The sequence below is a fragment of the Dromiciops gliroides genome, chromosome 3, assembly GCF_019393635.1.
Source record: "Dromiciops gliroides isolate mDroGli1 chromosome 3, mDroGli1.pri, whole genome shotgun sequence".
NCBI lineage: Eukaryota > Metazoa > Chordata > Mammalia > Microbiotheria > Microbiotheriidae > Dromiciops > Dromiciops gliroides.
In genome coordinates, this window is record NC_057863.1 from 305,383,005 (window position 1) to 305,410,599 (window position 27,595).

The following is a 27,595-nucleotide window of genomic DNA, read 5'->3' on the forward strand; positions in this document are numbered from 1 at the left end:
TGGTATTACAGTAAAGGAAACTTTGTATTAATGTCCTTGAGAATGGGGTTTCCTGAACAGTTCCCCTCCCCTCTTCCCCCCCCCCCATCCCACTCCCTTTCAGTAGGAAAGGCAGTTGCTTAGTGATTATGAGAACGACATCACTTGGCGAGTATTTTGGACTGAACTCAGCGTGTGACATCAGGTTCCTTTAGGGTTTTCCACATAAAATGAATTCTCCAAAGAAAACACAGAAATTTAGCCTTAATCTGAAATCCATTATTACATCCTCTAAGGCCTCATTAGCCACCTCAATAAAGTGTTTTTTAGTTTTTATTTTATTTCCAGGCAGATATTTGTAAATGTGGCACATAATTGTGGTAAACTTTTGCAGTATTTTTTTTTAACGGATTTTGGTAACATAGTTCATAGAATCAAATACTTAGAGCTAAAAGGAACCTTAAAGGTTATCTAGACCATCCCTGTCATTTTTCAGGTGAAGAAACTGGGGTTCATGTTTAGTGATTTGCCTAAGGTGCCCCCAAAAGAAAATTAGCATAAAATAAAAACTTTTCTGAATGGAAATCTGTCTTTCCAGAACATTTTTACTTTAGTCTCTTTCATTCATGCTGTGACCCAGCCAAAGTCTCCTAATTACTGTTCCCTATACTGAATTTTTCATCTCTTACATCTCTTTCTTTGCATAAGCTGTGTCCCATTGCCTAATAGGCCCTTCTTTCTTTACTCCCATTTTTCTGAAAAAATTGAGGTTCTTGTCCCTCAAAAGCTATCTATATTTTCCTTTGTCTCTGAGATAAGATAGCCCTTGTTTTTGCCATCCCTTCTCACCTGTCTCTTTTAGAATACTTAACTTTTTTTAATTTAATTTTTTTCTCAATTACATGTAAACAAAAATTTTTTGTTTTGAAAAATTTCAAGTTCCAAATTCTCTTTACATAACTTTCTATTAAAATACAACTTATGCCACTTTTCACTAGAGGCCTTTCCTGATCACATCCTCCAATTGTTAGTGCTTTTCTCCTCCAAAAAAAGTACGTTGTGTTTATTCATTATATGCTTCATATTTACTTATCTTTTTATATGTTGAATATAATCTCAGTGGAATATAAACTTGAGTGCAGGAGCTTCTAGCATAGGTCCTGGCACATACCAAGTGCTGGACAAATGTTCAGAATTCAATTAAATTGAATTCCCCTCCCTTCCTTTTCAATGGAGGTTTGTAGTACCTTTGTTTTCTTCAGTATGGAAATCCGTATTTTTTTCCTGTGTAATTCCTATCACTTATTTTGTGAAGAGAATTAAACTTATCTTAAGGGGTCAGTGTTCTTAATGCTTCTGGGGAAGGCCAGTTGAATCCTTGACTGGAAGTAGCCCAATTAAAATGTAAAAGCAGTTTGAGTTGCTTTGTTGCTTCTTTGACTATGGACATTTTATATTCCATAGCATGACCAAGAAAAAAGCCAGAGTCTCTCGTTTCTTTTAGCTGTAGGCCTGTACTTATTTATCTGAAAGATTTAAAACTTTTTTTAAAAACGTGTTCCCTTTTTTCTCATGCCTCTAAGGTTATGTGGGATTTATTTTCATAGTTTGAAGCATATAGCCTCATGGAAGGCTAAAATCATGTATGTAGCATTCAGTGTTTGCTGTCAACCTGGGAAAGGAGGCACGTGCTTGAAATGCCAAGATGTGTGACTCAGGATGTATTACAGGGGAAGGCAAGGGGGAATTATCTATGCATCATGTGAATGGAGAATAGGTTTAACATTCTCACACCCAAACATTTCCATCTGGAAGTTGTTCCTAAGCAAATGATACAGTATTCTCCTATCTTCTCTAGTAGCAATCCAGGGAGGGAGAGACTCTTCAGTAATTTTTTCCTATTCCTTCTGGGTGACATTCAGTTTAATCACTCCTCCAACTTGGAGGAGACCGCTAATTTTTGTCCATGGAAAGGTCAAAAATCCTAGGCGTGAGACATTTTAATCCCATTTATTGCTCTTTCATTTGCAGAAATAGTATCCCTTTTGAGTTGATTCCAAGTTGCACACTTTAAACTAAACCCATCTCATTTTTGTGCATCCACCTTTAAAAAATTTGTTTCCATCTCTGTACTTTCACACTGCTTTCTGAGTTAAATTTACCCCATCTGCCCATCATACTTAACACCCTCCACCTATAAAACCTGCCTCAGATCACACTTCTTCTGGATGCCACTCACCTAAAGTTGCTCTGAATTGTGGACTGGGACCTGTGATTTTACTGTAAAGAACTCCTGATGAGGGAAATCCTTCAACTAATCCTGATGGGCACCAGCTCTGCAATTTAGTCTTTGAGAGTTTTCTAGGGAACTGAGAGGTTAAGTGATTTGCCCACTGTCATTTAGCCAGTTAAGAACCTGTCCAAGGAAGGCTTCAATTCACATCTCACTGACTTCTAGACCGACTCTCTCTCTACCTCTCAGGCCTGGATGAGAATAGTAATGAACCAGGATTACTTCCCGCCCTGTCTGAATCTCAGCTGCCTTCTATGTTTCTGTTCACATAGCTAATCCCAGGGCAGTGACAGCCCCTGGCTCTCGGTGCTCTTCTGGGTCAGCATTTTGGCAGAGTTGAGTAAACGTTCATGATAATGAGACACGAAAGATTGTGGCTGTGTTCAGCACGTTATTGCTAGACAACTGTTAAAGCAAAATGAGGCTGTGACTGCCACACCATAGGGGTCCAAAACAATATTTAATACATCATTGTTTCTTTGTATGGCAAATGTAATACTCTGATGACTAAGACAAAAATCACCTTGCCACCAGATTTGTTACTTTGTCATTATTGTTGTTGTTTTTAATCAGGTCTAATATCCCTTTTAAAATCCATCCAGGTCAGCTAACAAGACCACCACAGACTTCTTAGTAGATAATAAAACTACTCTGAGAATGGAAAAATATGCCAGATGTGTGAAGGACATGGGAATTCCTGGCAGTAAGGGCTCATATCTCTTGCCAATTCATTTATATTTCTGTACCATCTGTTGCCAATTGATTACAGAATTGTTGTTCAGTCCTTTTCAGTCCTGGTCGACTCTTTATGACCCCATTTGGAGTTTTCTTGGCAAAGATACTGGAGTGCTTTGCCATTTATTTCCCCAGCTCATTTTATAGAAGAAGAAACTGAGGAAAACAGGGTTTAAGTGACTTGCCCAGGGTCACATAGCTCAGAAGTACCTGAGACTGGGTTTGAACTCAGGAAGATGAGTCTGTTCACTGTACCACCTAGCTGCACCTGATTACTGAATTACAGGTGGATAAAGTCAATTGAGGTTTCTGTAGGATCACTCATTGCACTCCCACCCCCATGGCATTTTTGAGTATGTTTTCTGTTCAATTTTGTGAGAGAATCATATCAATTTACTGAATGTCCTTAATTATGTCTTTCTTTAAATATTCATAGAAATCAATCATTCTCACTGTAAACTTACTCCAGAGCATTTATTTAGAGTGCCAAGAGGTGATAATCATACTTTGAGTGTCCTGTGAATCCTGAGAGTTTAAAAAGACAGGCCAGAGGATGTTAGGATGGGACAAAACCATCACTCCCCTGCTTAGTTTTAAGATTTTGAAGTATTTTAACATCACTTGAGAAAAAAGCTTACCTTTCTTGCTCTTTTTCCATCAAATTTATAAATTCATCACTCTTCTCCACATATTCTGTGTGTTTTCTTTTTTCCTCCTCTAACTCCAGTATGGTTTGTCTGTGAGCTTTTCCCACCATCAGAAGGTGTTCCAGCATTCGTTTGTAAGATTCTTGATGTTTTTCAACAACTTTGTCCAGCTACAAAGGAAAAAAAAAACAATCCCTAAATCTGCCACAGGAAATTATTGATATCCCTCTGGAGGTACACATTTTGCCTTAATCACTTATTGACTTTCATAAACGGTATTTCTAGACTCTTCAAAATTCATTTTGGGGGCAGGGTGCATCTAACCCCATGGAAGTACTTTTATTGGCATCTTGTCTATTCAGCTGGTTGTCAAGCCTGTGGCTCCCAGGAGAAAAAGAGTTTACTGTCTCCCTTTTCTCTAGGCATTAGGACACAGTTCATGCACCTGTCTCATTCCAAAAAAAATTAAACCTATGCAAACCATAGAGGGTGAAATCTGATGAACGTGTTTTCATTCTTTGGAAACTTTGGCCTTTGCCCATATTCATCATAGCTATTCTCTTCCTTCTCAGAGCTTTTAGAGCCACAGTAAATCTGCGTCTCTGGATCCATTGACCTCTCTAGGCTTCAGTTTCTCATCTATACAATGAGGGGATCGCCAAGATCCCATTCATCATTAAATGTATGAAACTATGACTTCCTTTTATTGATTTGCACGTCAGGAGGATGATTTACTTAGGATTATCAGGTTCCAATTTTTATTGGCTTTAGCAATATGAAATATGTAATTCAGTTTGAACAAATAAATAGATCATGAAATTATAGAATTCTGTAATGTAAGGAAACTTTAAAAGCTCTTTTGTTAGATTCACATGATGATCATAGAGAAATTAGGGGGGTGGGTTTTTGCCCCTAGGTTTTATGTGAAATTTTTGTGTTATCAAGGGGAACTATGAAGGTGGGATTAGAAAGAAAGGAATCTTGGTTTTAAATATTTTAAGACATTGATTACTTTGCATAATGTTGAAGTAATGATTATTATTATTTTTTTCAGTAAAACTAAGTCTGGTCCTCTTTAGTCATTCATATGTACCTAGTTTAGGGAACCTCTCTTTGAACAGAGGTCATATTTTCCACATGGCTTAGTGTTTCACAAAGCCTGTGAAAAACTGAAATATTAGAGTAAGTGGCCAGGAGGGAGGTTATGAATTTACACCTTAGGATATAAAACCACATCTGTTTATCTTTCTGAACACATAGACAGGGCATATGTTGACTGAAATGAGGGAAATGAGATACTTTCTATCTTCTCAGGGCAGCTAAGTGGCACAGTAGATAAAACACCAGCTTTGGATTTATGAGGACCTGAGTTCAAATTCGACCTCAGACACTTGACATTTACTAGCCCTGTGACCTTGGGCAAGTCACTTAATCCTTATTGCCCTGCCCAAAACAAAACAAAACAAAACAAAAACAACAAAAAAGTATCTTCTCCATGTACTACAACATTTCCCCTACCTTTCAAACTACTGCACTCCTCTTTTTAATAGCAGAATGCCCTGCAAGTTCTTGTTTTGAGAATTACCAGCACCTACCAAATATGGACTGGTTCTTCTCTGTTAGCAAGAGTACAATGACAGAAGGAAAGATTTTTTGGCATGAAGATGGAAGTATAAATGAGGAGGTTTTTTTTTTTTTTTCATTTTTTTCCTGCATGTGGTTTATTTGTTTGCTCATTTATTCATTCATTCATTCATTCATTCATTCATTCATTCATTTATTGCAGGGCAATGCAATGAGGGTTAAGTGACTTGCCCAGGGTCACACAGCTAGTAAGTGTCAAGTGTCTGAGGCCAGATTTGAACTCAGGTCCTCCTGAATCCAGGGCCAGTGCTTTATCCACTGTACCACCTAGTTGCCCCTAAATTTAAAATTTAAGACAGCTCAAGGACCATCTTCTCCAAGCCTTTCTTGATCCCTCAACTGTGCTAGTATCTTCCCTTCCCCCAAATTACCTCCTATATATTTTGTCTATAACTATGTATGTCTGTGTTGTCTCACCCAAATGTATGTAAGCTCTTTGAAGACAGGGACTGTTGTATTTCTCCCTATATTCCCCTCCCCCACCCCCAACCCTACTTTACCCACTGCCTACTTGGCACAGAGTAGGTGCTCAAGAAATGCTTATTGATTAATTGATTGCAGCAGTGACAGGCTTCTAAAATTCTCCATACTGAGTAAATTATTTTTTGATGACAAACATTTTATTTTTTATCTAATAGTATTTTTTAAACAACCACAATAGTCTTATTTATAATTAATTATACAGGGAAAGGAGATGTGGGGATTGCACAATCATCTCCTTAAATCAAGTTATGATCTGAGAAACTTAATCATTTAAAATGAAAAGCCACATTTTAAGTTATAGAAAAAGCAATCAGCTAAAAGTACCAAAATGTATATCTCACTTTTTTCATCTATTGCTTTTATTTCTCAAAAAATAATAAAATAATTAAGGTGAGTATATACTGAGTAATTTTAAGGTAATTTTCCTAAAGCTCTTTTGTTCATTTTGAATGGTTAGCTTATTTAACATTGATATGTGGTTTCATTGACTGTGTTGGTGATATAACTGCCCCAAATGCAGTCTCTAATGGCTCTTTGCCATTTAACCCAAACTTTTAAAAGTTTTTCTAAATGGACTACGTTTTTCATGTAAAAATAGATCTGTGAGGTGAGCAGGAGCATATTCCTTTGACTGCTACCATCCTGCCCTCCCCACCCCCACCCCCTAGTTGTGCCATATCTTTCCCAGTGAGTTTTACTGATTTAAAATATATTCTTTACATTTAAAGGTGCATAGTATGCAAGTCTAGGTTCCCATGTCAAAGTATTATACTTTTTCAGGTTGGGTTAAATGGCAAAGAACTATAGAGCCTGTATTTGGAGCATTTATATCACCTAAACAATCAGAGAAAGCACATTGGCATTAAATAAACTGATCATTCCAAATATGACATCACTCTCAAAACTGGAGTATCTTGAGGTACAACTTTTAGCAGTCTCACTTATGTGTTTAATAAACATGTCGTTTAGATTCTTTTTAGCAATGTAAAACCAACAGGAAATATGGCAAAACTAATTTTGGTGAAAGAAGTAGGTTTCAGTAGGTTAAAGATCTTTACTTTTGGTCTCACCCTACAGAGACCACAAACATCTATAACTTAGATATTCCTGGTGTTACTGTGGCTGAGCAATGCACCCTGAGACCACCCCAGTAGTGAGCCACTCCTAACACAACCAGGTTGATTCTCAAACAACAGACACCCATGCAGAACCGTCACTGAGACCATATCTAAATCCTTTTCAGCTTGGTAAGACTTTGAATTCTACTCTGTTGACATAGCCTTTGAGAGTCCAGGGTCACCTCTGTGTCACCAAGAGGCATCCAAGGAACCTTTTAGTGGAGTGGAGATTCGGAACTTCTCTAAATCTGTAAAAATCTGTTATCTGAAATGTTAGTACACTTAGAGGCAGTGGGGTCTAATAGCAGAACTCAGAAGGTCTGAGGTCATGTTTTCATACTCCTAAGCAGGCAAATCTCCATGTCCCTACCTGCCAAAGGAATGGGTTCTAGGAGACTTTTAAATTTCCATTTCTGTTCTAAGATCCTAAAATACCCAATCAGTGACAGAGCTGAAGTTTAATTCCAGGCCTGCTGACCATCAGTATAAAATTCTTTCCTTTCTTCCACCCCAACATTAGCCATCTACGTGACACCCTAGCTTCCAGTCTCTAGTAATCCTGTGTTCTGCTTAATAATTGCTAATAGCAATAATTACTACTAGCTGGCATTAATATTATACTAAGTTTGCAAAGTGCTATACATAAGTTATTTCATTTTAACCTCACACCAGCCCTGTAGGGTAGCTATTCCCTGATACTCTAAAAGCTGAAAATAAAAAAAAGAAATTGAAAGAATCCACCAGTCACCTCCAGAAAGAGATCCCAAAAGGAAAACTTCCAGTAATATTGTAGCCAAACTCCAGAGATCCCAGGTCAATGAGAAAATATTGCAAGCAACTAGAAAAAAGAAATTCAAATACTGTGGACCTACATTAAGGATAACACATGATCTAGCAGCTTCTACATTAAAGGATAAGAAGGCATGGAATATATATTCCAGAGGGCAAAGGAACTGGGATTACAACCAAAAATCACCAACCCAGCAAACTGAGTATAATCTTTCAGGGGGGAAAATGAGACTTCAGTGAAAAAGAGGACTTTCAGGCATTTGTGATGAAAAGACCTGAACTAAATAGAAAATTTGACTTTCAATTACAAGACCCTAGAGAAGCATAAAAAGGTAAACAGGAAAAAGAAATCATGAGGGACATTAAAAGGTTAAACTGTTTACAATACTATATGGGAAGATAATAGATAATGGAGGCTGACAGTTAAGTGACTTGCCCAGGGTCTCACAGCTAGTAATATGTCTGAGGCAGGATTTGAACTTAGGTTTTCCCAATTCCAAGTCTATCACTCCAGACTGACTTGTTGTGTTTTTTGTTGTCGTCGTTTGTTTTTGTTTTTGTTTTGTTTTGTTTTGCAGGGCAATGAGGGTTAAGTGACTTGCCCAGGGTCACATAGCTATTTAAGTGTCAAGTGTCTGGGGCTGGATTTGAACTCAGGGCCTCCTGAATCCAAGGCCAGTGCTTTATCCACTGCGCCACCTAGCTGCCCCTCCACCCCTGATTCTTAATAGCTATGTAACCATGTATACAGTCACTTATTTCTCTGACCCTGTTTCCTTATCTGTAAAACAAGAAGAATAATGACCATGGTACCTATCTTACAGAGTTGTGGTAAGAATCAAATGAGATAACACATGTAAAGTGCCTTAATCATATTATATCATACATATTCTAAGTATGTAATATGCAATAATGTAATGTGATTATATAATATTATATGTAATATAGAACATAATTAATATCATCTGTTATTATCTAACATGTCTTCTATTTACTCTCTATGTTCCCAAATCCTTGGAAGTCCAGCTCAGGCCTTACAAAGCTTCCTTGCTCTACTACCCTAGCCCACCTCTATCTCTGTCCTTCTTGAATTTCTGTACTACTTATTATCTGTACTACAGAGAATATTACTTAATTATTATTTTGTGCATGCTTGGTTTGTCATATAGACTACAGACTGCCTGAGAGCACAGAACATATGTTGTACTCTTCTGTGGAGCCCTGGAGAATCTTAAAATTTTGTTCTTGATGCACAGTTGGAGCTTAATATCTACTTATTTGTTAGTTGATTGACATACATGATGTATAGTTTTATTTGTTCTTTCTCCTGAATTCCTACCACACAGTATTTTTATATAGCATGTAATATTTATGTGTATAATATGTAATATTTATATATACACACATATATGTAATTACATGATTGCATATATTATATACGTAATTATATAATTTAGACCTCAATTTGTATATTCAGTAAGTGTTTGATTGATGGTCACAGAAATAAATGAAATAGTCCATACAGGATGCATAAGGCACATAAACTCTTATGGAAACTCCAGAAATAAAAGTAATTTGAATTTAGTGTCCATGTTACATTTGTTGTTCTTTTGGCTGTTACTTTATATTCATGTATAGTTACCTGTCTTTACAATGCTATCCGCTCTGATCCCTCTTTATGAAGTGACCATTGGTTCTTGAAGGTAAACCCAGCACAAGCTTGTACTATGAACTCAGTTTCTTTTTTCCTTTTTTTTTTTTTTAATACAGTTTCATTCTCTTCTAATGTGTTGCCCCTCTTTTATCCAAGCAAGAGATTTCTGGGGGCTTAGAACTATGCTATTCCTGGTGTAAAATCTGTCAGGGTTGTCATCACGATGCCCAAATGCTAGACTCACATTTTGGGGAAGAACATTAATGCCAGCTCACTTAATCTCACCAGCTGAATACTCCTGGGTGGAATTCCTTGCCACCTTGATTTACTGTGTGCTGACTCTCTGTATCAGACTTTACCTTGGGTCTCAAACAATACTCCCATCACCCCAGCCCATCCATTGCACTCCCAAGTGATCTACGTACAGTCATCCAGAAACTCTTGGGTTCAACACTTGAAGTATATTCTAAAATTGCCCTCACATCACCACTTAAACATCTTTCCCCAGAACATACTGGCTTTTACTCTCAGCTTCCACAGTCCTGTCACTATTCACTTTCTCTCCTTCTCATTTTCCCAGTCATAATCTCCTTCTGTTTTCAGTACTCTCTCAGTAACTGTTCTATACTCCAACGCAAAATACCCAGAGGCTGACTTCCTGACTGACCTGTCTCTTTTACTTACCAGCATACCAGTCAAGAAAACCTCTAATAGTTCTTTGATATAGATTGAGGGAAGATGGGAATGTCTGATTTTTTATTGTGCATAGTTTTGTGCCCTTTTCTTCTCAGGGATCCTACCTCTTCAGTTTCTGCCACTACCAGGCTCCAAAGATTTTTAGCATGGCCCTACCAACAGGCTCTGTCTGTTGATTTTGTACTTGGCTTAGCTGTTTGAAGATTGGCCAGTAAACTGATTCAGTTGTCACTTGACTTCTCTAGACCTCAGTTTCTTTATCTGTAAAATGTAAAGAGTTTAGACATGCCCTCTGGTATGTACACTCTGAGCATACAGACTCATATTTATATTAGTTAAATGTAATCATAACCAAAGAAGGTAAGATCACACAGCAAGAAAATCATGTAATACACTCTAAAGGAAATTCTAAGTGATAGTTTGGCTTGAAGGGATTATCAGTGTTTCCTTCCATTAGCAATGGTATGCCAGATTATATATACATTACAAATTTGTATGTGAAATATGATTTTTTAAAACTTCTTTCTTCTTAGAGCCTCCTAAGGTTGTTATGAAATGCAATCTCTGCTTCAGATGAGTAAGTAAATCATCTTGCAAAATAAGAAACTTGAACTAGATGATTTCTAAGATTTTTACATGGCTGTGAATCTTTTTTTTTTTTTTTTTTGGTGAGGCAATTGGGGTTTAGTGACTTGCACAGGGTCACACAGCTAGTAAGTGTTATGTGCCTGAGGCCAGATTTGAACTCAGGTCCTCCTGAATCCAAGGCTGGTGCTTTATCCACTGCACCACCTTGCTGCCCCTGTGGCTTGTGAGTCTTAAAAGAATTAAAAATAGGTATCACCCAGGGAACAATGGAGAGGTATGCTGGTGGGCAAGCAACATATAATAAATGAGAAAATTTAAAGAACAGGAGTAAAAGAAGTTACCAGGAAGGGTTTAATCTTAACCTTTTTTGGGTTGTGGCCCCTTTGGCAGTTCAGTGAGGCCTATGGACCCCTTAACAGAATAATATTTTAAAAGGCACAAAATGAAATATTTAGAATTACAAAAGAAACCAATCATATGAAATTGTTATATAGATATTGAAAAACCAAACAGCATATTCAAGATCCTCCTGAAATCTATCCACGTACCTCTTGGGGGAAGGGTTTTATGGGAGAAGAAAATTGACTGATCATGTGGAAAAGGCTGAAGATGATGGAGATACCTCAGATGCTCCACTGGTATCCTTGTCTCAGGAGTAAATGAGAGAGAGAACTCTGACATGTTGTCTGGATGCCCTATAGTGAACTTCTGGGGTGCCACAGGCAAGAGTTGCACCAAATAGGCAAGCAAGAATGGCTTTTAATCTTTATTGTTGGAGAGAATATCCACAATAGTGAGATTTAGCTCCATTTGAGAGGTACCTTCTAGCAATCAGACTTTTACATTTCGTACATTTTAAAGTATCTTTCTTGCTAAATGCTTTCAGCAGTGATAAAAATGGGAAGTCTCTGCATTTAAGGACCATACAGTTTAAATGTGGAGATACATAACATGTGAAAGAAGAAACCAACCATGTTGTAGAGTGGATAGAACACTGTGGTTCAATTTTGACCTTTTCACTGGCTGACCATTTCACTACTGTAATACTTAATTTCCTCATCTGTAAAATCAGGATACTACTGCTTTTTGATTAGTTAGAGTGTATAAAATCACTTTTTAATTGTAACCTGTTTTTACAAATGTAAATTATCTCTGATGGTTAAATTCCCAAAGAGACTGTCCTTTTATTCCGTACTCACAAGAAAATTCATAACAGAGCCTGAGAAAGGAAAAGGGCTCTTCTTTACATGGGAGAATGGAAGCAATAATGGTTCAGACAACTTGTAAAGGTGTCCTGTTGACTATGCATATTCTTACTATTTCCCTCACATCAGTCCAGAACCTTAACTATACTTATCAGCTCAACCTCATCTTGGTTCCTTTGTTTTCTAGATCTGACTCTAAACTCACTGTAGTGGAGCAGTCACTGGTGTTTGAATCCAACACTGTCGGTTCTTTTGGCATCTTCCTAAGGTTAGGGAGGATTAAGAGTAGAGACTGGGGGGCAGCTAGATGGCGCAGAGGTAAAGCATTGGCCCTGGATTCAGGAAGATTTGAGTTCAAATCTAGCCTCAGACACTTGACACTTACTAGTTGTGTGACCCTGGGCAAGTCACTTAACCCTCATTGTCCTGCAAAAAAACCAAAACAAACAAAACAAAACAAACCAAAACAAAAAAAAAGAGTAGAGACTGCTGGGGGCAGCTAGGTGGCACAGTGGATAAAGCACTGGCCCTGGATTCAGGAAGACTTGAGTTCAAATCTAGCCTCAGACACTTAATACTTACTAGCTGTGTGACTCTGGGCAAGTCACTTAACCCTTATTGCCCTGCCAAAAAGAGAGAGAGAGAGAGAGAGAGAGAGAGAAGAGACTGCTTTCTCTGCTATTTTTTGTTGCTCCTCATAATGAACCATTTTGCTAGGCTACTGTTTATTCATATTATTCTTAGCAATGAACAATAATAATTAAGCATTGGCTGTATACAGAATTCAGAGTAATACAATGATATGTCAGTAAATAAACTTTTATTAACTGCTTGCTATTTGCCAGGCACTGTACTGAGAGCTTGGGGGTACAAAGAACAATAAAAACATGGTCCCTGTCCTCAAGGAGGTTACATTCTAATAGGGAAGACAATATGCAAAAAGAAAAAAAAACTGCACATAAAAGATATATACACTGTAAATGGAAAGTAATCTCAGAGGGAAGGCAGGTGTTGTTTGTCCTTTGTTCTCTGAGAAGACCATGACATCAAGGTGGTGTTATGACTTGCGGTGGCTATGCAAAGTCCCCAACCTCAATTGAGGGGTGGGTGTGGGGAGGAGTAGTGGTTAGTAGTACTGGGAAGAACTGCCCTCAATAAGAGCAATAACCGGGGCAGCTAGGTGGCACAGTGGATAGAGCACCGGCCCTGGAGTCAGGAGTACCTGAGTTCAAATCCGGCCTCAGACACTTAACACACACTTACTAGCTGTGTGACCCTGGTGTCATTTAACCCCAATTGCCTCACTAAAAAATAAAAAATAAATTAAAAAATAAAAAAGAGCAATAACCCACAAACACATATATAACTAGAATGCACAGTTATTACATCATACGTATGAAAGAAATTTAGAAAACAAAGTGCTTTGAAATATCTGAGAGGGAAGATTGTTATCATCTGGGGATTCTGCAAAGGCCCTTTGGGGGAGGTAAAGTCTGAGGTGAGCTTTGAGGAGTGGATAGGAATTCAACAGGTGAGGAAAGAAAGGAAGGGGCAGGTGACAGGATGATTTAACAAACCTGAATAAACTACGGTCAGCATTATAGACTATACTGTAATACAATAACTGGGAAAAGAGGTAAGACAGATTTTTAGGTACAAGCAAAGAATTTATTTACTACCTCACTTTCCAGATTTATTATCCAGTACTTCCTTTAATGCACTCTCTTTTTAATTCAACCATTGTTCTTTCTCATCCTCAGTGACGTGCATTTCTGTCCCCCCACTCCCTTCACCTCTGCCTTTTAGAATCTCTTGTTTCCATCAAAGCTCAACTCAAAAGGAATCTTGAAACCTACAGAGGAGGCCTTTCCATGCGGAAAGAAAGGGAGGGGAGACAATGAGCTGATTTCATATTCCCATCTACTAGAATCTCCCCCCCAAAAAAAAAAAATTACCTTGTTTTTCTTTTGTATATAAAAGTGCTGACTATTTCCCTGAATCCCTGTAGCACTGATTGCCTGTGGTATGCTCTAGTTCTGGACCAAAAGGAAAATCTAATTGTTTCATTGGTAGAATCCAAGCTCCCTGAGGGCAAGGACAGTTTCATTTTTGTTTCTTTAAATATTCCTTATTGCCCAGCACAGTGCTTTGCACATTCTCCTTTTATCTTAATGATTTCTCCTTTTGATTATCTCCAATTTATCTTGCATTTTCTTTATTTTTCTTTATTTTTTTTTTTTTTGGTGAGGCAATTGGGGTGAAGTGACTTGCCCAGGGTCCCACAGCTAGTAAGTGTCAAGTGTCTGAGGCCGGATTTGAACTCAGGTTCTCCTGAATCCAGGGCCAGTGCTCTATCCACTGCACCACCTAGCTGCTCCTTGCATTTTCTTTACACCCAGTTGTTTGCATGTTGTCTTCTGCATTAGAAGGTGAGCTTCTGGAGTGCAGAGCTTAATTTATTGATTGATATGCACATATTCAATTTCAGTTAGTTATTCATTTGAATTTAGTTTGGAGCTGGATGAACCTTAGCAATTATCTACTCCAATCCCTTTTACAACTGATGGAGGAGTATGCCCACACAACTAGAAACCAGCAGAACCAGAATTTGAGTCTAGGTCTGAATCCCATATCCACTGTTTTTCCTCCCACACCATGTCTATCTTTCCACTAGTTTAACAACTGACAATTTTGTTCTATAATCTGCCTCATTTGTTCACTCAGTAAATATTGTGGTAGGCAGATTTCCTGCATTGGGTGGGAGGTTGAATTATATATGATGTTATTTTATGAGTCTTGCTATGAACTGGTTACTGTCTGTGCTACTTTGTATCTCTAACAAGGCTACACTCAGGGCTGGAAGATAATAAGCATTCAGGAAATAACTTGTTAAATGGAAAGGCTAAGTGATATACGTGCTTTAAGTGTATAATATAAGCATTTCCATAAGATAATGCATTCTTGAATATCGCTAAGAAAGGTTCTTGACAAATGCAAAGTGGCATTATATTGAGACTTGGCACCTTTTCTGCAAGAGCTCAGATTGCAGCATGGCCATTAATTCCATCATCCTTTCAACACTCTTGTGAGGTATGTGACAAGTATTATTATCCTCACTTTAGAACTGAAGATATACTTCAGGCCAGTGGTAGGGGTTGGGACAGAAACCAGGACTCACTTGGTTTCCTTATTATGGAAGGTAAAAACATACCTTACTCTGCTGTAAGTTTCCTTTCATTTATTTCCCTATGAGAAGGAAACCTAACTCCATCTAACCTAATACATTATTTTTTAATGTTTAGCGTCCTTAAAAATTAACTCTTAAAGGGAATGGCCACCCCCTTATTAACACATTTTACAATACAGGTGTACCAGGAGTTAGGTATCTATCTGTGGCATTCATGCATAAGGTACATGTGCATGGAATAGACCAGAGCAGAAAAGAGTTAGACCCTTGAAGGAGAAGGAGAGACAGAGTAGAATGGCGACCCTCCCAACTTGCTTCCCAGTTTTCTTGATCTGGTTACATTCTACTTTCGATTAGTAGGTTACTTCATTGGTAGTAGATGTGATAGTTGGAACATCACCAGAGATTTTAGGATATGATCATTTCCAGAGACATCTGTGACCACATATACTTGGGACTCTCTATGGTATATTACATGAGACCCATGCAGAGCTATGGTACTACTGGCTGCCCATATCATCTGTGTGTCTGGGAGGTGATAATAAGGATACTCAAGGAAGAGGGTGATTTTAAAAACCCCATTTCCTGGAACGGTCCCAGCCAAAGGGACCCTGTGTGGAGTAGAACAGATATAACCACTGTTCATAAATTATAATGTTTTTCTCTTGTTTAAAATCTAAATGTATGGTTGCCTTAAATTAGAAGCTTTAGCACCAGTCTTTGGGCATTAAACATTTATTAAAGCATACCAGGTATTCATGTGGAGTTCAGAAAGTTAAGAAAAGGCCTATCTAGCCTAGAGTTCCAGCCTGGTTAGGTTCTTCCTCAAGTCCTCAGCCATGAGCCTGCTTCAACCATGAACCTCCTGTCAGACTTGTGTTTTTATGAAAATTTCCCATGTTCAGTCAAAATCCAGAGGAGACAAGGATAGTTAGTAGTATCTTTTCTGCAAATGGAAAAACTATATGTGTTTTTATATATATACAAATAAATATCAGTTTTTGTTGGGTTTTTTTTGCTTAAATGTTTTACTATATACAGGCATCTAAAAGGAAAAAAAAAATGGTTGTATACCACATTGTGGTATATCCAAGGTTGGACCCTGGATCTCTCTCTCTCTTTTGGCTTATTGTATTCGGTAGTAAAGTGTTAAGTAAAAGTAGACTTTTCTTTGTAGAATTATACTTCCTGGAAAGATGTGAAGTTCAGGGTCACATAACTGGTAAATATCTCAGGCAGGATTTGAACTCTTCTTTCCAAGTCCAATGTGCTATATACATAACACTACCTAGTTGCTTTAAATTTGAGGGTTATTTATTCCTTTTACCTCCTACAGGTTATGAGCTCCTTGGGGGCAGAGATTGAGCTGACTTGTCTTCCTTTGTGTTCCCCACAGGGCTTTCTTAACTTACAACATCTTACTCAAAGCAAGAACTCTTGTCACAAATAGCAATAAAATGAATTAGTAATGAAGCAATCAGCATAATTAACTAAAATAGGAATTATGCTAGAAATCAGGAAATATATATTCCCAGTGAGAGTGGGACTTTGGGACAGGTTACATATCAAGTACGCCTAGTCTTGTAAAATAGAGATAACAAAGCTTTTCCTACCTTTGCTTCAAAGCAAGACTTACTGGGCATGAGACCACTGAGTTCAGTTTTCCTATTTATATGTAGAAGTAACCAATCAACATTAATTTATTAAGCACCTACTATGTGATGGGCACATACTAGATGCTGGGGCTATAACAAAAAAGAAACAGGCCCTTCTCTTAGGAGTTTATATTCTATGTGGGGAGGGGGAGACATATACTTGTAGATAAATGCAAGATGTATACAAAGCAAATACGAGGTGATTTGGAGCATTTCCAGCTAGGGGGCTCAAGAAAGACCTTATGGGGAACATTTCTTTATCATTCTGGGCATTTATGTGAAGTGGGCCAATTCTGTACTGCCTGAAGAGATAATTATTAAAAATCAAACAGTAACTTTTTGCCTTCACTGGAAGGCTTTTCTAGAGATGCCTCCATCTTATAATCCCATAGACTTCTCAAGCTATGTCCAAAAGAAAATTCATTATTTTCCCCATAATCCTGCTTCCTCCCACCTTCCCCATTTCTTTCTAGTCACCCTCATTCAAAACCTCATTCACTCTACATTCATTCCTCTTTCTTACTGCCTTCCCATTCCAATCATTTGCCAAATCTGCTTATTCAATATGTCTCCTTCTGTTTCCATCTCTCTATTCACATCTGCCACCACAGTTCAGTATCACATCACTTTTTGCTTAAACTATTACACTGTCCTTATCAGCCTCCTTGTTCACAATCGTTCCCTTTCATATAATTTTCCTAAAACAGAGGTGTGTCCATGTCCTTCTCCTGTTCCTGAACTTTGCCTCTCTGATAAAATTCACACTTATGTATTCAGTATTGCAAGCCCTGTACCAGGTGGACTCTAACCTAACTTTCTAAACTTAGTTCATAATATGCAATCTCTCTGCCTTTTAGCCACATTGGCTTACTTGCTGTTCTCTCACCTCAACATTCCATCTCCTACCCCTTTGTTTTGCCTAGGCTGGTCTTTATTCCTGGAATGAATTCCTAACCCACCTTTGCTCCTTAACTCCCTTCAAGACCCAAGTCAGACCTTTGGAAAGCCTTTCCTGAACCTTTCAGTTACTACTTTCTTCTTCCTTAAATTATCTCATCTTTACTTATCTGTTTCCGTTTTGTATTCCCTGGTAAAATGTAACCAAGATGGCGATTGCTTTTCATTTTTGTTTTGGCTCTGTGTTTTTGCTTAATAAAGGTTCACTAAAAGTTTATCAAATCTTCATTGTGTTTTAGTAAGATCATTCAGAATGGTAGAATGACTTGATGGGACTTTTGTTATTCCTGTTCAATTAATCTGATCTATATGTACCACTAGCCATGTCTGTCTGTCTCCCTTTAGAGCTATGGAACAATATAGTCACTGGGTCATATTTTTGGCCAGCAAGAGAAAAGTAATTTTAATAACCAATAGTGAACATCTACCATCTACCTCATACTGTCATGAATGCCATAGGGGCTATAAAAGGAAATAACATATTGTCTTATTGCTGTGAATTCTAATCTCTTAACCCTTCAGTTCTTGTCCGAGGTTATCATCCCTGCACCAACTCCAAACTCCTCCTTTCCCATCTTGACCCTACGGTAAACCAATTCAACCCTACACTGTCCTCCCTTATCAGATCTCTGATCTTGGGCTGCCAAACCTCAAACTTCACTATCCACTGCCTTCACTCCTACACACATACCACTGAATGAAGCTGGAAAAAATCGTGAAACTACACTTACAGGCTCTACTACAAATTTATATTATATAACCTCAACTGGGCCCTCACTGCTACAAGACATTCTTTCTATTTCTCCCTAACTCACTCTTCCACTCTCCTCAGCAATTCTTCCAAACATTGTCATCCCTTCTCAAGCCTGCCATGGTTCCCCTTCCCTCTACTCAGCTAAGAACCTTGCTTCATATTTTACTGAAAAAATTGAGTCCATTTGTCAAGAGCTCCATCTTCTTCCCTTGTCTGCTTCTCATATCAATCAGCTGCCTTCTGCCATTATCTCCTCCATCACCCCTGCCTTACATAATGAGGTGGTCCTTCTCCTTTCCAAGGCAAACCTCTCTACCTGCACAAGTGATTCCATTCCATCTTGTCTTTTCCAAAAGATTGCCTCCTATCCTTAAAAAAAAAAGAAAACCCTCACTTGATCCTTCTATTTCTGCTATCCCATATTTAGCCTTTTGTAGCTAAATTATTTCTTCCTACTCTCTTAACTTTCTGAAGACTCTTTTGAGCTCATCATTCAACCAGTTACTGATCATTTCTCAATTGCCAAATAAAATGAGCTTTTCTCATTCCTTATCCTTCTTGACTTCTCTGCAGCCTTTTTTTTTGTTTGTTTGTTTTTCTCTGCAGCCTTTTACATTGTTGATCACCCTCTTCTCCTTAATGATTTTTTTCTTTCAAAAGGACCCGCATGTACAAAAATATTTATAGCAGCTCTTTTTGTGGTGGCAAAGAATTGGAGATTGAAGAGATGCCCATCAATTAGGGAATGCCCAAACAAGTTGTGGTATATGAATGTAATGGAATACTATCGTGCTGTAAGAAATAATGAGCAGGCAGATTTCAAATAAACCTGGAAAGACTTACATGAACCGATGCTAAGTGAAGTGAGCAGAACCAGGGGAACTTTTTACATAGTAATAGCAACATTGTGCCATAGTCAACTATGATAGACTTAGCTCTTCTCAAGCAATAAAATGATCCAAGGCAATTCCAAAAAATTCATGATGGAAAATGCTTTCCACACCCAGAAAAAGAACTATGGAGTTTGAATGCAGCTTGAAGCATATGATTTTCACTTATTTGTTGTTGTTGTTTTCTTTCTTGTGGTTTTCCCCTTTTGTTCTGATTTTTCTTTCACAACATGACTGATGTAGAAATGTTCAACATGGTTGTACCTAGGGGGCAGCTAGGTGGCACAGTGGAAAAGGCACTGGCCCTGGATTCAGGAGGACCTGAGTTCAAATCCAGTCTCATACACTTGACACTTACTAGCTGCATGGCAAGTCACTTAACTCTCATTGCCCCGCAAATAAAACCCCCCAAAACAACAAAAAAAACCATGGTTGTACCTAGATAACCTATATCAGATTGCTTGCTGTCTTCGGGGGTGGGGGAGGGAGGGAGGGAGAAAAATTTGAAACTCATAATCTTACAAAAATGAATGTTGAAAACTATCTTTACATGTAATTTGAAAAAAATACTATTTAAAAAAAAATTCTTCCCTCTAGGCTTTTAGGACACCACTCTCTCCTGGTTCTCCTCCTACCTAGCTGTCCACTCTTCAGTCTCCTTTGTGGATCTTCACCCTGGTCATACCTGCCAACCATAGGTGTTTGACAAAGTTCTGTCGTGGGACCTCTTCTCTTCTCCCTCTATTTCATTTGGTTATCTCATCAGCTGTCATAGATTCTCAGATCTACTTATCTAGCCCATACCTCTCTCCTGACATTTAATCTTGCATCTCCAGCTGCCTTTCAGATATCTCAAACCAGATATTCTGTAGGCATCATAAACTCAACATGTCCCAAACTGAAATCTTTCTCTTCCTCCTCAAAATTCTCCCTCTCCTCCAAACTTCCCTATTGCTTTTGGTGTGTACTACCTAATCACTCAGGCTGCAACCAACTCGTTGTCATCCTTGACTTCTCAATCTCACTCTCTCTCTCACCCCCTATATTCTATCTGTTGCCAAGTTCTGTAGATTTCTGCCTTTAACATCTCTTGAATATTCCCCTGCTGTTTCAATACTGCCACCATGTCTGTTAGCTAATTGGAGAGTCTGCTTGCCACAAATGACTCCTCATTCCAGGCCATCCTTCAATCAGCTATCAAAGTGATTTTCCTAAAGTTCAGGTCTGACCGTGTAATCCTCTACTAATGAACTGTAGAGTAGGGAAGGATCCATGTGGATTGAAAAGCTCAAGAAGACTCCATGGAAGAAAATTTGTGCTAGCCCCAAAGCATGGGTGAGAGCAGAGGCAAGTGTAGACAGCAGAGCTAAGGTAGGACCCAAGAGAATGTAAAAGGAAAAATAGTCAAGGAGTTCAGTCTGGCTACACTGAGGCTTTGTACTGAGGAGAAGGGAAAGTTGAAGTTGGCTAGGTAGGGTAGGGCTAGATCATAGAGAGCTTTAAATGCCAAATGGAAGGGTTTACATGTTAGGCATATGGAGAAAATGAATAGGTTTTGAATTTTGCATGGCTTTTAAAGGAATTATTTCATAACTGAAACTTATGTTGTTGAAAGGGGTTTATTTAGCTCTATATCGTAGCACTGGGGTTGATCCATTTAATATACTTTATCAACTGGCATGGAGTTTTGTCACAGAATAAGTCCTATGATTATTAATTTGTATTGGAAGAATTTGTTGGCCCACTCGGATGGAACCAGTGATAGGGGTTCTGATTGCTAAAGTATTTGGAGATGTGTCTGTGATCCTGTATTGCTTTTAATTTGTTGGGAGCCAGTGGAGTGGTTTAATATTCCTGAGTTGTAGCTTTGGCTCCCCGTGTTTAAAATTTGGATTAAATCATAAGTCAGCAGACTTTGGGTGGTCTAGTCCCAACCCCTCAGAGATGCTGATCCACATGACCAAACTCCTTCACAATTTGGCAAGACTGGGAGTCTCTTTCTCAGGAGACACACAAGACGAGAATAGCAAGGATATTAGAGGTCAGTGCTGAAGTATGTTGCCAGGGCCATGTGGGGAAGTTTGTCCAAATCTTGCCTTCATGATCTCCAGCTTTAACTTGTGCTTCTAATCCCTTAACTTATTTTTTTTTTAAATGAGAAATTGATAAAAAATTCCATCAAGGCTTCAGAGGAAAACAAAAGGATAAAACAATCCTAAGACATCCAAGAAGTGTCAACAAAAGACTCAAGCACCATGCATTTGCACTGTGGTGGCCATGTTTAGAAACATATTTATATCTACCATTGCAATTGCCAAGCAAACTTGGTGTTAATTTAATTTTTTTTTGGTGCCTTTAAAATTTTGAAGGAAAAAGAGAGTATGCACTTATGCAAAGAACACGACAGAAGTATATGTTTTCAAAAATTATTTCTTGGATAGCTCCTCAGGTCATTTCCATTCATGCTCAAAGTTTCTATGACATAATACCTCACTGTTAAAAAAAAAATTAAACTCTGCAGTTGAACTTTATCTGTTTTTTTATTATTGCCTAAAATGTTAACCTACAAGCCTCTGAAGGATGTAGTGACCTTTATCCTCTCACTTTTTCCTGTTAAATTTTGTATCGTTTGGTAGTTTCAGTTTGCTGTCTGGGGAAGAAAATTTAGCACAAGAATGCTATTTCTGTGTTTTGTGTTCTTGATTTTCTTCAGGCCATGTGATATTGAATTTCATCATGTTGTTTTCTTGCCTTTAATAAGTTTCCTCTTCTCGGTTGTCTAAATATTAGAGAGGACAAAAGATGGTCCTCAAAAGCTAAGCCTCTTACTTGGCTAAGCTGCCAGATTCTTCGGCCCTACAATTATCCTTTAAGGTTACCTATTAAAGCACCTTATATGGCACATACCTCATTGATTGGTTTCTCATAGATGTCCTCCTGCCACGGAGCAACCTTTGCTTGAATAGCATCTCGCTGGAGAGCCTCTAACACCTTTTTTGGAGTGACAAACCCATACTGAGCTTCCAACAAAGCCAAGTCCATTTTTTCAGCCTTTAAAATGCCTATGACTTCATCTCGAGCCTGTTGGAACACAAGGTGCATAAAAACAGGCTGTCTGAATTAGCAGCAAGTGACTTCTTATTCAGCTAACAATGGTTCTAACATTTCCAATAGATGTTAAGATGTTAAGATATAGTTCTTATTGAAAAGGTAGCAATGGGACTAGGTTCTTTTGTCACCCTCCTCTCATGTTTTCTTTAGGTATTTAGTTAACTTGATGCCTCTTTTTTTTGGACTAACATCTAATTTTGTATTTCATCAAGTTTTTAAATGTAGGCAACAAGATTTTCCAAGTCTCAAGAGTTGCTTTTAGGCTTTTCCAGTAGGTTAACATATTACAGTTAAGTGTAGAACCTAGTTTGCACTGGGTATAAAAGCAGCTATTGTTACTAAGAAACCACCCCAGAAGTCACCTGGTATTATTGTTATAGATACATGTTTGTGCATTGAAGCCGAGGATGTGACCTTTCACAACATGCATTCCAATAGCATGTCTTAATGACAGCTCATTTAAAGATGATTAATTGCTCTCCCAGTTGGCAGAAGAGATGTGTGTTTGTGTGTGCACGTGTGTGTACACATAAGCTACCATGGGCATGCACATACACATAGCATATGTATCCGTCGCAGTATGTATACCAAATTCAAAATCAGAACATGCAGCTGACCTGCACTTCCCCCTCCAGAATGCTTAGGAGGATTAACAAGTCATCCCTTGAGAGATTGGCCTCTTTGGGAGAACTTCTATTCTGTGTTGTATCTGATTTGGGACTCCTGAGGACAGGACTGGTTTTAACACCATCATCATTCTTTTTATTTCCCCTCTTCATTGTTTTGACACCTTGGATGGTGGGATCCTCGCTATATTTGCTCGTCTGCTTTTGAGGTATGTTTTCAGGGTAGCTACTTCTGGAAGGCATTTTTCAATGTCTGAAATGAGAAAAGAAGCAATTTAAAAACTTGTAGAGGTGGCTCCTCTCATTTTTGCCAAAACAAATCTGTATCCCTGATATATATATATATATATATATATATATATATTTTATTTTTTTTGTGGGGCAATGGGGGTTAAGTGACTTGCCCAGGGTCACACAGCTGGTAAGTGTCAAGTGTCTGAGGCCGGATTTGAACTCAGGTACTCCTGAATCCAGGGCTGGTGCTTTATCCACTGTGCCACCGAGCCTCCCCCCACCCCCGATATATTTTCAAAGCTAAAGACCAAAACACAAGAACTGTGTATAAAAATATTAGCCAAAAAAAAGAATATGAACAAATTCATCATTTGAATCCTGTTTTATACATCCATAGTCAAAACCAGTCATCTCTTTTAAAATATCTGTTCCCTTGATTATAACAGTTTTTGGTTTTGGGTAAATAGAAATATATTTGAATTTCCATAAATAGTCTGGTATTCTTAACCTGGTAAGTACATGATTTTTCAAAATTATATGGCCATATTTCAAAATAAGTGGTTTCCTTTGTTGTCATGTATTTTATTTATGCATTTAAAAACATTATTTTATGAAGGGATCAGAGTTCACTAGATTGCCAAAGAGATCCAGGACACAAAAAAAGTTTAAGAAACTTTATTAGAGAGCTAGTCTTTTAGTCTTTAATTTGTTGTCTCTTATTCAGTCGTTTTCAATCCTGTCTGACTCTGTGTACCTATTTGGGATTTTCTTGGCAAATTTACTGGAGTAGTTTGCCATTTCCTTCTTCAACTCATTTGACAGATGAGGAAATTGAGGCAAACAGGGTTAAGTGACTTACCCAAGTTCACACAGCTGGTAAATGTAAGATATTAAGGATCTAGGTGATAGAATGGATAGAACACAGAACCTGGAGTTAGGAAGACTCTTCTTCCTGAATTTAAACCTGCCCCTCTAAAATGAATGAATGAATGAATGAAAGGATAAATAAATAAATAAGTGTAAGGGTGTGTTTGTGTGTGTGTGTGTGTGTGTGTTTGTAAACTTTGTTACTCTGGGTGATCCATTTAACTTCTCAGTACTCCTTGACAACTTTCTAAGATAGAAATTGCAGATGAGCTGCTGAGCTACATTGGTGGAGAATGTTTCCTCATGGGGAGTTGCCCACAGTGAGGAAGTCATTGGTCTTTTTATCTCCCTTCCCCCAATTTCCCCCTTAACATAGGATCCTAGTTCAAATGACCAACAAGTTGAGCTTCCAACAATAAAACAACCACAATTGTATCAACATTCTTCCATCAGTGAAATCACATGGCAGAAGTTAGTTAAGTAGAAAGATATCTCACAAGTCATCCTCAATGATCTGAATGAGTGAAGGAAATACCCACTTGATGAAATTCTGGATACATCAGAATATCTTTGGATTTCATCTGCCTAGCTTTCCACAACAAAGAAACCCATGTTCAGACATGCCTTTATCAGTTCTATCCACTGAGCCACTTAGCTACCCAATCATTGGCCTAAGTACTCAAGAGTAAGTTATATTTCAAAGAAGATACACATGTGATGTCTGCATCTTAGAATCCCAGAAGATATTGAATGTTTGTAGATATGTAATAAACCTGTCTAATATCTTAACAGAGACTTCAAATTGTGATGATAATTTTCAGGTAAATAATTTCTTTGATTATTTTGTTGACATATCGATATAGTCACTCCTCAACTGGGGCAGATCACAACCTTTCCAGGTACTTTCTCATTCTCTGTAAATCTTGTCCATATCATTGTTTACTTCCTTCATGGAAGAAATACCTAATGTTATGTAATACCCAATGTACTAGGATAATTTCTTAATTCCTTGACCCTTGGTTTGTCCATCTTTCATATCTTTTTCTATATATACTGATTATATATAGATACACACACACACACACACACACACACACACACATATATATATATAGAGAGAGAGATGTCTTAATATGCCACTTCTTGCAAGCATCATTGGTAATCTGTTTTATTTGACTTACATTCTCCATAGCTTTCCATTATGTTTTGGTTCACCTGTGGGTTTGATTCTTTTAAAATCCTTGATTCACTACAACATGATGGGAAGAAATTGCTGTCTAAGACGTAAGCCACTTGCAAGAGGGAGTAGCTTGAGAACTTTGAAAGCAATGCACAGATCTCCAAATACTTTTCTCTCCCTTTTCTTTTCTTTCTTTCTTTCTTTTTTTTTTTTTTTTGGCAGGGTAATGAGGGTTAAGTGACTTGCCCAGGGTCACACAGCTAGTAAGTGTCAAGTGTCTGAGGCTGAATTTGAACTCAGGTCTTCCTGAATCCAGGGCCAGTGCTTTATCCACTGCACCACCTAGCTGCCCTTTTCTCTCCCTTTTCAATTTTGATCTTAGATCAGCATCATCTCAACAAATTACTATTAACTTCTACATGATGAAACTCCTTCCCTAGGGAAGAAGTAGCTAGGTGGTTCAGTGGCTAGAGGGATAGTCCTGGAGTCACAAAAACCTGAATTCAAATGTAGCCTCAGACACTTACTACTTGTGTGACCTTAGGGGGCAGCACGGTGGCACAGTGGATAAAGCACCAGCCCTGGATTCAGGAGGACCTGAGTTCAAACCCGACCTCAGACACTTGACACTTACTAGTTGTGTGACCCTAGGTAAGTCACTTAACCCTCATTGCCCCCCAAAAAACCAAACAAACAAATAGTTGTGTGACCCTGGGCAAGTCATTTAAGTTCTGTCTGCCTCAGTTTCCTCACCTGTAAAGTGAGGATAATAATAGTAGGTGTGAAATAAATGCTTTTTTCCTTCCTTCCTTTTTTAGTACATTGAACTTGCAACCTCCCCCAAATAGTTTCAGGTAGTTTTCACAAGATGTGATATTTCTCTTTTCCTATATTACTTGTGTCACTAATCTTATTACCACTTTTATGCTGGCTTTTACTTCAGCTATTTATTTTTAAATATTTTATTTTTTCTTGACTGGAAATACCTAGATTACAGGTACTATATGTTCCTGCTTAGCATCTAACATGGCTTTCCTCCCTTTCTCAGCATTTATTAAGGGCTGATTATGTCTCAAGTACTGTGTTAGGTGCTGGTATTTCAGAGACACAGTGAGACAAATACTTAATGTATCTCCTCTGCTTCCCGGTATCCAAAGGTAAATGAGGTTTCTGCTGAACAGGGTAGTTTCCTACATATCCCAGGGTCTGTAAAATTAAGCAGTTGACTCAGAAAGCCTTTCTGTGGAATCTATAAAGAAATATTAGTCTGGGGGGCAGCTAGATGGCGCAGTGGTTAAAGCACCGGCCCTGGATTCAGGAGTACCTGAGTTCAAATCCGGCCTCAGACACTTGACACTTACTAGCTGTGTGACCCTGGGCAAGTCACTTAACCCCCATTGCCTAAAAAAAAAAAAAAGAAATATTAGTCTTATACAACACATTTAGAGTTATTCATTCAGCAAATCCAGCAAACATTTGAATTCAAGTTAAAACATACAGAACTCACAGAACAGTTTATATACTATAAAATATCTAAACACATGGGTGTGACTTCTGAATTTTTTTAATGGTGTAAACTTATGTCAAAAGTGATTGGAGGGGCAGCTAGGTGGCTCAGTGGATAGAACACTGGTCCTGGAGTCAGGAAGACCTGAGTTCAAATCTGGCCTCAGACACTTGACACTTACTAGCTGTGTGACCTTGGGCAAGTCACTTAACCCCAACTGCCTCACCCTAAATAAATAAATAAATAAACAAACAAACGAATGAATGAATAAATAAATAAATAAATAAAGTAATTGGAGTGCTTTTAGAAATCTAATTTTTTAGGGGGTAGGAGTAGTTAACATTTTTACCCCTTAATGAAGCCAACCCCATATTGTTTTAACAGTATTTAACAATAACCAATTATTTGTAGTATCAGAAACTACTGAAGGGGAGGAGTGTATATGTTCACTTGTTTACAGTAGTTGAGGTTACATGTTCCTCTGCCAACAACCACAAATGAGGAATAATGAGAAGTAATTAAGCATCCTGATGGAGAAAACAAGGAGGCAAATTGGACAACGCTTTCAAACTTTGTCAGATCAGTGACTTCATTGTTTCTCTTGTCAAATTCTTAATGCATTGATCATTGACTTTGGAGGGTGGACTGGGAAAGCGAATACATTGAAATACCAGTGGTGGTTTGGGATCTCCATGTTACCTCCCCATCTCCCCCCACCAAAGACAAAAAATAAGTTGCATCTGTTTTGTTTATGTGAAACGACAATATAAATCTTATCTCCTTAGGAAAGAGTATA

General features: G+C 38.1%; 2 protein-coding genes across 5 annotated transcripts in view; one reads left to right on the plus strand and one right to left on the minus strand.

Annotated features, from left to right (window-relative positions):
• Nucleotides 1-27,595, plus strand: part of CMSS1 (cms1 ribosomal small subunit homolog) — a 416,392-nt gene that overhangs the window by 133,451 nt on the left and 255,346 nt on the right. The gene's annotated exons all lie outside the window — the stretch shown is intronic.
• Nucleotides 1-27,595, minus strand: part of FILIP1L (filamin A interacting protein 1 like) — a 348,713-nt gene that overhangs the window by 126,039 nt on the left and 195,079 nt on the right. For all 4 annotated transcript variants that reach the window (XM_043994136.1, XM_043994135.1, XM_043994137.1 and 1 more), the window contains 3 exons: nt 23,003-23,264; nt 22,182-22,355; nt 3,646-3,824 (listed from right to left, as the gene is read on the minus strand). In XM_043994136.1, the coding sequence (XP_043850071.1) occupies nt 3,646-3,824; nt 22,182-22,355; nt 23,003-23,254 (605 nt within the window). In that variant the 5' untranslated portion in view covers nt 23,255-23,264. The remainder of the gene's footprint in view (nt 1-3,645; nt 3,825-22,181; nt 22,356-23,002; nt 23,265-27,595) is intronic.